Source organism: Mercenaria mercenaria, chromosome 16, assembly GCF_021730395.1.
Source record: "Mercenaria mercenaria strain notata chromosome 16, MADL_Memer_1, whole genome shotgun sequence".
NCBI classification, from domain to species: Eukaryota; Metazoa; Mollusca; class Bivalvia; order Venerida; family Veneridae; genus Mercenaria; species Mercenaria mercenaria.
Window position 1 is genome coordinate 64,003,713 of NC_069376.1, and position 12,005 is coordinate 64,015,717.

Sequence of the window (12,005 nt, forward strand, 5' to 3'; positions counted from 1 at the left end):
TCCAAAATGAGACCAAGCTGTGGGGAGATGCCAGCGACATGCAGAAGCGGTGAAATTCACTGCCGCATCTAGTGGCAAAGCAATGCCTATCTATATTTTGTTCTGGAAATTTGATGTAGGCACCACTTGCAGCATTATGAACTGCTTTTTCCACTGTTCCATCGGTATATGCTTGGATCCAAGAGTGTGCTAGATAGCGGTCATCGATCATTTCTAGCGTAAAAGATTGTTTGTGGGCCTGATGTTGTTTTCCCTTTTCTTCTACTCCTGGTACCTCCAGTCTGATCTTTGGAGCGCATTGTCTAGGAACCCATTCATCGGGTACATGCCTCTGTGTCAGGTGCTGCTGCCTTTCCTTTCTGCAGTTTTTTGACGATATCGTTGAGACTCTGTCGTTTCAGTATGTTCCTAGTTCTGCTCTGGAGTTTTGAGTGGAGTGGGCATGATTGTAGTCTCTTTGCTTTCTTTTCCTGCACAAGGGCTTTGTACTCTCGTCTTATCTCTAATGGCTCAAGGTTGGCTGTCTTTTCCATTTTTTCTATTGGAGTTGTTTTCATTGCTTTGAGAATTATCCTCAGACCTGAATTTTGAACCTTGTCCAGTTTATCTGTACTGGTTTTGGAGGAAGTTACTCATGAGGTGGATTCGTACTATGCTATGGGCCGTGCGGTGCCTATGTAGACTTAACGTAGGATCTATTCATTTGCTCCCCAACTTGTTAAAACCTTTTTTTCATAATGGCGAGTTTCTTGAAGACCCTCTCCTTTGACCTTTAGTGTCAGGTTTGACATTGTCTAATTTTTCATAATCAAGGAAGAATGATATCATCTGTTATATATACTTGAAAATGAATAATGATCAGTTACTAGTGTTGACAAAAACTAAAACTAAAACCCTAAAACAATAAAGAAAAATCATTGCAAAATGCTGTTTTTTTTGCGAATTTTCACACAAATTTGACCTTTGACCTTGGATAAAAAGGGCTGGCTTTGACTTATTAGGATAAAATCTACATTGCTGACCTTGGTTGACATGTATACATTAAAACAAATTGTTAAAGTGAATAATAACAACAAGCTATTTTTTAACAAAGTAATGAGTAAGTATGCTACATTTTGATCTTTTACACAAAAATGACCCCTGATCTTTAATACCAGGTTTGACCTTGACATATTTTCTCTTCCATGACATTGTCTGACATATATACAGTAAAATGAACAACGATCAGTTACTGAAATGACAAAATAAATACTTTTAAACAATAAAAATATATTACAAATAGGTGATATTATTGCAACATTTTACTCACTTTTTGACCTTTGACCTTTCATATTATGATTGAACTTGAATGTTTTGAAATTATATGTGCAAACCAGACATGGCCTAACATTCATACATTAAAATAAACTGATACCATTGACTAATATCGACAAGATATTGTTAACAAAGAGAAAAGTTAAAGAGCTATTTTTTTTTCATTCTTTATTGAAAATGACCTTTGACCCTTAATATTACATTTGAACTTGTCTGATTTTAGACGATATCTTTATTACTGACATTGTGAGACATATATACATTTAAATAAATCACGAGCAATTACTTATAATGATTAATACATATCTGTTATTTTTCAAACAGGAAGCTATTCATGCGATTTTTCACACAAATTTGACTTTTGACCCTTGATATTAGCTTTACTCTTGGCATTTTTAGGGTTACATTTGCGCTGCTGTCTTTGCCTGACATACAAACGTCAAAACGAATTAACTTCAGTGACTAATAATGTGAAAACATACTAAACAGAATAGAAAAAGTTAAGGTAATAATTTTCACATTTTTTGCATTAAAATGAACTTTGACCTTCAATTATCAGGGGTGACCTTGACTTTTTGCAATAAAATTTGCATATCTAATTTTGGCTGATATACACAAATTACATAAATAAAGATGAGTGACTTATGATAACAAACTATTTTTCAAGGATAAAAATGAATTTCAAATATGCCAATTTTTGTGATTTTTACATAAATCTGACCTTTGACCTTGAATATCCAGTTTGCCCTTCAGTCCTTTTTGATGAATTTCTTATTGCTGTCATTGTTAGACATATATACATTTACTGACAATCAAAGAGTTACTGTAATTAATCAGTGAAAAAACTGGTAGACATAAACTTTACCCTACCCCCTAATATTTTTACAAGTGAGTTTTACCTCCCCTATCACAAACATAAGTGAACAAAATATAGATAGGCACGGCTTTGACACTTAAGAAATTGGTTTTCATGCAGGATATGAAATATTGTTTTCAAAAATGTATAAACTTCTTTTGGCCTCAATTGTTGCAATAAAAGTCCGTGAGCTCTCGGACCAATACGTATATAGTTTATTTCAAACAATCATGCCATACGGGATAGCAGTACAATACAAATATCAAATGTAAATTTACAAGTATCCATTACTAACTTAAAAAGAAAACGCCAGAAACATTGCACAGATATTATTGCACAAAACGAATATTTTCTTCCCTTAAATTATCTTTTTATCGTATAAGATAATATTAGGTTATTTAACATTGTTTTGTACAATACGGAGATTTATCACATACTCGTTTCTATTCCCCGTTAAGTTACACTGGTACCGGAAACGTCAATATTTTTCCATACACTGACGCCTGAATTTCATATCGGGTGCGTGACGTAATTCAGTGTGTGTTGTTGCACTATTTTTTTCTATTTAGTTCAGTATTGTCAATCCTATTCAGGCTGTTGAACATATCTATGATATTTACACAATATTTATACGTGTAGATGCGTATGTAATAAACAGGTTATTATCTTTGCATCGGGAAATATGCACTCGTTCTTCAGCGGAAGAATATTGCGCTCCTAAAGTCGCACAATATTTCCGCTGAAGAACTCGTGCATATTTCCCGATACAAAGCTAATAACCTATAAATATTTGGACGAGTTCCCAGCTGAGAAAACCATATTGGACGAGCCGCTAGGCGAGTCCAATATGGTTTTCCCAGCTCGGTACGAGTCCAAATATATATCGTATTGTTCAGTTCAATGTTAAATAACCTTTTTATTCTATATCTATTTTATCTAACTTTGAATTAAAAATGATTCGCTGAATAGTGTATTTCTGCCTTCCTCATTTCAAGACGCATAATCTAACTCTGTACATAGAGCGCCTACTTCACCCGATTTACATTCGGAACATTTTCATGCGTTTCGGGCTTTATCGAATGTTTACCATGGGACTTTTTTAACTGTCCAAATACGGGAAAAATGCAGGCTTTTTGTAGGCACGTGCGTCCAATAAGGTAATTTATTATATACCTATATAAATTCTGTAAAAAATCGGCTTGTATTTCACAATTAAATATGAACAGACAGACAAAAATTCCGTATTGTACCTTTTAAATTCCGTATTGTACCTTCCGTATTGTATACTGCCGGACTATTTTTATTAATTCAGTTCTATAAATAGCGCACATAAAAACTTCACTAAGTTCCATTTAATATCGATAAGCATTGAAGATTTCGTTCAAGAACAAAACAAGAATCAAAATGGTAAAGGTATATAATAAAAGGGTCATTATAACAGTAGCTGGATCTGGGACTTTGTATTCGGCTCTCGTGGATTTTGCAAAGTCGGATCACACTCGGCGCTTGCGCGCCTCGTGAGATCCGATCTGGCAAAATCCACTCGAGCCGAATACTGCATCCCAGATCAAGCTACTGTTATAATAACCCTATTATATTGTACGGTCACGTGTTTCAAATGAACGTTCATGATTGGATAGATTAAATAGATATAGAATAATGCCAATTATTCCGGGGTATAAGTTATAAACAATTTAAAGAGATTTTTTGAAAGGTATTTAAACAATAACTTTCGAACAAGGAAGCAAAATGTACCTACATGTATTTAACCCTTGCCCTGCTAAATTTCTATAATGAACTTGTCCATCTTTCAATTTGGACAGTACCATTAACTGTTAAAAAGGTACTGACTGAATGGCGAAGAGTGCAGATCATGATCAGACTGCACGGATGTGCAGGCTGATCATGATCTACGATGGCCGCAAAGGCAAAATCAGTCCAGCCCAGCAAGATAGGGATTACAGACATTCTCGAAATTATGTACATAACTATGGTTTCAATATCAATTAAGATACACTCCAACCTGTCTGTAAAAACCACCATTGTAGCATGTTAGTGGTCCTTGTCAATTGGTGGTCTTTCAGTACAGGTTAATTTACACTACTAGTATTCATAGTTAACCAAGAAGAAAACGTGTGCCCTTTATCTGAAGGTAGTGGCCTTGGTTCGAAGGTGGTCTTTGCCACAGGTTTTACTGTATTGGTTAAAGATTCAGTATCTGTTAGGAGCAAAGAGTGGAGTGGAGATAATGTATGAAAATATCACAACATTTGTAAAGCACATTTTTATGGCGCGTTAAGGCACAGTACGCACAATCTCTTAAAATGAAAACTAGAGGGAGATAATCGAGGAAAGTATCACACCATGTTTAAAGCATATTATTTCGCTTGGCTTAAGGCACATGTGAATAAATCTCATAAAACAGGCAATACCAAAACTTAATTCTGATGTCATCGAAATTGTATTGAAAATTACTAACAAGCCTACACTGCTCTCCCATACAGTAATATGATATAAGGAATTTCCACTGTATGAGCAATGAATGTCAGCTTGATAGATTTCTACTCTAAATTTGCATCTAAAAGCACTACCATATGGAATCTGGATGTAAGCTGTATTTTGCATTTCCAGTCAAGAGTCTAAAACTATTTACGTTTCTTCAATGTGCTTGTAAGCTAACTGATGCCGACTTCAAGAAGAATTCGAGATTTTACTAGGCGCTCTCACTAGGTGGCACTGTCATGACAAGCAGAGTCGAGTCATTAAACGAGGCTTTTGTCGACATAAATTAACATTTTTATCAAACTACTAGCTATTTTTATATGCCACATTAGGTAGTAAATTTGACAATCTTAAGTGAATAAGTAGATTCTTTAATTCTCGCCTTTTCAATACAGTTTTCGCTTCATCTTGAGCTGTGCTTGTATAATTTTGTTTACTCCATGGAACCTGATATTGTATTGAAATAAATTTAATATACCAGTATATGTTTTAACACAAACATAATTGTTATGTCCTTTTACATGTCTACGTGTCTGTCAGACACATGTTTCGCTATATTGTTGCAATGAGGGATCTTCCGCCTGATCACTTGTTGTATGACCTACAAGTATTGGTGTCACGCGAGGTTCGTGATGATCACGTGCTCTGTCAGCCGATTTTGACCGGAAACGCTTTTTAAGCTTTTGCAGTGTAGATTGTGACCCGTGAGTGTCGTCTTTCTCTCCAGGAGAACGAGATCTTGACTGAAACATATTCACAGACATTAAATAAATTCACCTGATTCACAGATATTGGGACACAGACGTTAAAAGTACAATGCAAAAGTTCACACTATGAAAACATTGGCAGAAAAAGATGATGCCGAAATTAAAGAACCTAAACCTTATAAAATAATCTGATTAACCATAGTAATACTTGAAACTAAGCGAAAATATCAAATACCTGTAACAGCTACATCAGATCATTCGAGTAAAAGATATATATATATATATATATATATATATATATATATATATATATATATATATATATATATATATATATATATATAATCGAGAGTGTTCAGGACAGAGCGACTTTTAAGTCTGGGCTGGAAAGAGAGGAACACTGAAGCCGATCATCAAAAGAAGGAACAGTTCCTATAAGCAGATAAACCGTCTGCTACCCAAGAGCAAATGCAGTGAGAGAGTAGGAACTGGATTTTTTCTATGCTGTTACTTTCAACATTATCTATTATTAAAGGAACATATGTTCATTGTTTAGAGTACCTTTTTGCCCTTTCCCTCAGATCGACCTTTTCTTTCCGTTGTTCCACTAACGTCTTCTTTACTTTTTCTGTGCTGTTTCATTATCGTCTGGTATCAATATTGGTGTAAGTTGTTCCTGGGTCACGTGACTGATCTCTTGTCCTGCACTTACTTCTTTAGACTCAGCTACCTCCTTTTCACTCGAGTCCGGTGCACAGGCACTTTTTTCAACGTTTTCAGTTTCTTTCACAGCCTGTAGTCTATGAACTTTATCATGTTCCCGGGCACTTTGTGAGCGCTTTATTTTCGGTTTCAGACGCTTTTTCATAGCGTTGAACATGTCTCTTAAACCTGAGTGTTTTGACGTGTTCTCGGCACTACGAGAACGTTTTGAATCCACTACAGAATTAGCAGAACTTTGTATGTTAATAGCGCCATCATCCATTGAGACTGAATTTCTTAATCTCCCATTTCCATTGATTTCGTCTCCATTTTCTGATATAAACAACTCTGTTGATCCCGTTAAACTTCTACTGTTCCTGTTTGGGTTTAATTCCCGTTTCCTTCTCTCTGGCCAAGACATGAAACTTGCAGACGTACTCGGTTGCGATTCAAAGAATTTTTTCCTTGCAGTGTTTGGAGAAAGTCTGTCTAAACTACCAGTCTGAAGACCGTTACCGTAAAGCCCGTAGCCATTTTGTGACGGAATGAAACTATACGTTCCAACAGGAGATGAATCTGCGGAGGAACTTCTGGAACTGACACCGTTTACCGGCGCAGATAGTCTGTGCGAGTGGGATGACTCTAATGACATACTTTTCAACACTGGCTTAGTCTGTTTCGTTTTTGACAAAGTAGTTGGTGCAGGGCTTGTGCTTCTAGATCTTGGAATGATAAAGCTAGGTGGCGGTTTAGGAAGGGAAGTTACTTTGGTTTCAACTCGAGTAACATCCCTTGTTGTTTTCACCCTGTGAACTTCTATTCTAGAGTCTTTATCATCATTGAAAAATGAAGATTGTTCCATCAGAATGTTTTCAATATAATCCGGCTTTCCATGATCAGAATTAATTGTGCCATCATGAGTTATCTGCCGATGAATAACCGGAAGTTCCTGACTGATATCCTGTGATTTCACTTCCGGTATAGTCTCATGATGGCTAATGATCCGGGAACCAGGTTCTTGAGGCCCAAGCAAAAATTCATCCTTCAAAAGTTCTATTTCCGAGCTGGACAGACTTCTGAAAAGTATGACAATACAGTATATATAGTGCTTTTTGACTGCCATGATTCAAACATTTTTACTGATTAGTTAACACCAAGGTTACATTATTATAAAAGTTTTTTTTTAATAAGATACCACAGAAGTATTATAAACACTGATAAAGCTGCGCAAAATATCATTTGAGGTTTTTTTAAATGAACTTTCAAGTTGCTGACACAGAAATTGGTTAACAACTGATTGTTAAAAAAAAGCTAATTTTATCTTAAGTGTTCTTTACTGGTATTCGTATAAAATAACAACTTAATACGGAAAAGATATGACTGGGCAAAACATTGGCCTGGCAATCCAGTTTGGCAATTGTTATTATTTCCTTTCGGCAAATTTTAGAAACTGATTCAACAATAATGAGCAGGCCAGGTGTTTAATGCATACGGTATGTTAATGAAGACTCTTATGCCACAGTGACGCATATCCTCTGATTTAAGAACTTTTAAAATGTCAATCATGGCCAAAATAAAAACCAGATATTTCAAACTTTGCTACTTTAATGACAAAAGGAATTCACATATCAACAGTTTAAGTAGAAATCATGCTGGAATGAACGATATGATGGTGTCTTACCGCCTCAGTTTTTGTTTTTCCTCACGTGTTATATCTGTTGAGGGTCTGGCGAGTTCTTCCGCAAGGAAATGTATCTGCCGCAGTGACTGAAATATTCAGCATTGGTATATACATTCTTCTTCATATATTTTATGACTAAAACTTTATTGTTCAGCGTTCAAATGTAGGTCCTTGCCAGCGAAATTATATTTGATATTTTGATGCCGCAGAAATTATTATGTTGCAATTGTCTTAACAAGATCAAGTAATATAATTTTAGAAAGTTGCGTTTTTGAGAAGAGCTTTATCAGAAAAAAAGGTAATCCTAAATGTGGATTTATTTTAAAAATATATGTAGCGTATAATTAAAAAGAAATACTCACCTCTTTTACGTATTTAAGGATGACCTGAAAAAATAGACATGTGAAAAATGTATTTTATGTTTATGAATATGTTGAGTACACTATAGGGGCCTAATCATATCATTTTACATAGCACACTTGTTCACTGTTTAAGGGCGAAGGCCGTTCGCGGGTTCTTTAACAACTCGTGACACCAGTCCATTTGTAAATGTTACTTTATCATCTTTATTGTAATCATAATTATGCCTTTTAATATTAACAATCAAATAATATTAAAGTAAAGGTTATAAATTTATTTTTATTTGAAATGAAATTCATCCCATGTTTTTCTGCCAGCTAAAGCAGTACAATATATAAATAAACTATATCAACTGCTATGGAGTGAATCGTGCCAATATGAAAGAATGATAAACGTTTATACCTGATCTATATTCTGTTTCAAGTCTGCCATTTCACCTTCATTTTCACCAGCATGTATTGAGGCCGACGCTGCAGATGCATCTCCGGAAGTACCGCTTACGTCATTTCCGTTACTCGGCAACATGGCCGAATGATCAGATTCGATAACAATGGCTGCAAGTTCACGCAGACGTTTTAGCTGAAAATGAAAACAAGGTATCAAAGCCATCAATGTAATGTAGTGTCAACAAACATTTTGTTCCTATGTAGTGTATTGTTAAATTTGCAATCTATTGTATGTTAACTTTTTTTATATTGGATCACGAGTACACATTGATTATAGAGTGAAACCAGTCGCTATTTACAGTGCATCATTCAGCTATTGGATAGGAACATGAAATCTTATTTGTTTGGTTTCTATCTTGTTTTGAAGGGTTTCAAGTCTTATCGCCACAATATAGGTGATGCGGCGTTTTTCCAAATATCCAAGGTACCACACCTGCAATTATTTCTTGCGCGGGCGGGCACCTCGGATGAAACAGCTCAGTTCCGTAAGGCAGCTGACTGGCTTCCTCACATGTGATAATTCTAAATTCTTAGCAGGATTTCGAATCCGCAGCGTTGTGTGGCAAGTGATCTAACCCCAGGTACCACGGATATAAAACTTTACATATATTAAAACCAAGTATATTGGGCTATTATATCCAACAGGGGAGCCATGCATTGTATCACGAAAATAACGAGAAATATCTACCGCTGCTAGCACATCATCTATTCGATGTACATCGCGCAAATGTAGTTTTCTCATTTCAGCCAACCTACGAAGCAGATCTCCCTTTTCCTTCATCCAAAAGTCTTGCTCTTTTTTCTGTTTTTCCTTCAGTTCTTCAATCTGTTTCTCAACATGTTTTAATTTCGTCTCACTAGTGTTAACCTAAAATATATGTTCAACTTTTAATTGATAAAATAATCTATACTGTTATCTCATGTGATTACTGACATTGTTAAGGTAGCAACTGGTAGTTTCCTGTCACGGAAATGGTTATGGTCAAAATCTTAAAATAAAGGTAAGTCTCAAAATTGAAGAGTGACTCTGTTTCCCTTTAAAGTTCAACGCTGTTTTAGTGTTTTTGTGCTCTGGAGTGAACATTTTTAAAATTTCTGACAAACATTCAGCTGACCTGAACAGAATTAGTGTCCAGAAGTCTGTCAAATGCTAAACTGCCAGTGTCGTCTGCTGAGTAGTTCCACGTGCAAATGTCAAAACAACAGAGGCCTAATTCAACCAAGATTAATGTAAAGAAAGGTAATCGGTTGACAGATACTTCTGTTCTGCAGAGCTTTGTGTGCAAGACAGACTTTGCATTGTTGGACTCCTGTGTTTTACCATAACATTCCGCGTACAGGCCAAATACGGTAATAGTTTGGAAAATTGGTCCATACTTTCGCAGACCTAGGTTTTACTATTAGCTATGTATGGACTACAGAGAACTAGAATTCATTTTTTGTAGAGTATATGAAAACACAAAAAAAATACATGATAACACTATGCTCTATTTTTTCAAGTCTCTGCGTAAAGGTGATTTGTGCTGAATCTAAGGAAGACCGTCTCCAACGTTGTATTTTCTGATAGGGACATCCAGCTCCCGCCAAGCTTCGTTGCCGCCAACGCGATATGTCCCTAGCCAGAAAATCTCATCTGTATCTACAACCAGTGAAACAATCTCATAATTCAATGTAACTGTATTCTATAACAAGCTGTAAATTCCACTTCCCGCCACAATACTCATTTACCTTCATGCCAAATCGTTATAAAACATTTTACCTCTAGAGCCATTTTGTCAGAAGAGAGTTTTTGTTCTCCATATTCTTTTCTCTGTTTCTCTAACTGATCCAGGAGATTTTTCTTTTCTCTTGTATTCTCTTCATCGCGTCGAGATAGCTGCTCCTAAAGAAACAAACAAGGGATACAGTTACTGTATGCGGTATAATTTCTGTGAACTACTGTGAATTTCGTGGTTGTGTCAGTTCAGAAACATTTATTACGACGGAAATTAAAACCAGAAAAGACTTTTGTTTCGAAATGCACGTTATCGTAAGTACGTAAAACGTCAGAGTTTATCCGTCGACCACAGACAATAGCTCTATGCACCTACCTGTAGATCCATAGCCAAGTGATGTGCCTCATTTAAAAGACGTTTCTGCTCTTTACGTTCCTTTTCCCAAGATACTTCCATATTATACTGGACATCTTTACTCTTCGACTGCGCTTGAATAAAGACAGCAAGCTGCTCCTCTAACTGAATAAAAATAAAAACAGGTTTCTGTTATACAACTGCCATTCTTCTAGGACATCTCAAATTTACATCGTTAACGACTAAATTCTAGTTTCATATGAAATGATATAAGAACATTCATTTACTTTCAATATATCTGACGAAACACTACTGTTTCCGAATATTCAGGTTGTTTACATACTATTTGGTCTAAGAATAATAAATATGTCATTCGGAATAATCTTACTTATTGAATATTACGACAATGACCTTTATTCTGATTACAATTCAAAACAAAAAGGAAAACAGTCCATCAAGGACAGTTATAAATCTGAAAGTGTATGTTCTGGTTTAGCGTCTTTTCTCAACAGTTTTCAGTCTTATAAACGACGGTGTCTTCTTGTAGCAGTGAGCACAAAGCCCAGCTTTATAGTGCTGCCTCACTGGAATATCACGCCGTAGACACGTAACATGATACCCCAACCCAGTCAATTTATACTGATACCACGTGCTAAACAGTCCTAGAACTATGCTATTTATGCTGAGCGCCAAGCGAAGAGGCTACTGATACCATTTTACAGGATTATAGTACGACACGACCATGCAGCGAACCTACGACCTCCCGCAATGGAAGCAGACGCTCTTCCACTAGGCTACCGAGGCGTTTTTATTGTTTTACTTTTTCAGAATATTTTACTAAACCATGTATCATATTCTAACCTGGTTTTGTTTACTGATTAGCTGTGCTTTTTCAATGTCCCAGTTTCTGCGTTCTGTAGTCATTTTGTTGACAAGGTCGGATCTTTCCATTTCTTGTTCTGAGAGTTGTCGTTTCAGAGCATCTATCTGGGCACGCAGGTGTTGAGCGATTTCTTTCCCTTCTTCAATCTGATATAGAAGAAATGAGTCCGCTTTAACAGACCAAAATGATTGCTGACCTTAATAACAATTTCATTGATTTTAGGATCTGTAAAATACTGAATCGACCAGTATGTAATATTAATAATCAACTGGTAAAAGTTTTAGTTGATACACTGTTTTATATTATGACTGAACCAATTTCGTGTTTGCTTTTCACATGTTTCTTTTTTTGTTTCTTAAGTTCTATATCAAACCAGCAATATATTTAGTTTACAGTATCATTTGCGTACGATCTTTAAAGCTGCGTTGATATATCAAATATTTTTAATTATATAGTTGTAATATGAAACTGTACACTTCACATTT

At 35.7% G+C, this 12,005-nt stretch overlaps 1 protein-coding gene across 1 annotated transcript in view; it reads right to left on the reverse strand.

Moving 5' to 3' along the window:
- Positions 1–2,372: 2,372 nt before the first annotated feature.
- LOC123539643 (golgin subfamily B member 1-like) overlaps positions 2,373–12,005 on the reverse strand; it is a 228,021-nt gene continuing 218,388 nt past the window's right edge. Inside the window, exons 14-22 of the mRNA XM_045324320.2 lie at positions 11,499–11,666; positions 10,659–10,802; positions 10,328–10,450; positions 9,257–9,436; positions 8,525–8,701; positions 8,125–8,148; positions 7,763–7,848; positions 5,941–7,157; positions 2,373–5,415 (exon numbers count right to left, since the gene is read on the reverse strand). Of these exons, the coding sequence (XP_045180255.2) occupies positions 5,999–7,157; positions 7,763–7,848; positions 8,125–8,148; positions 8,525–8,701; positions 9,257–9,436; positions 10,328–10,450; positions 10,659–10,802; positions 11,499–11,666 (2,061 nt within the window). The 3' untranslated portion in view covers positions 2,373–5,415; positions 5,941–5,998. The remainder of the gene's footprint in view (positions 5,416–5,940; positions 7,158–7,762; positions 7,849–8,124; positions 8,149–8,524; positions 8,702–9,256; positions 9,437–10,327; positions 10,451–10,658; positions 10,803–11,498; positions 11,667–12,005) is intronic.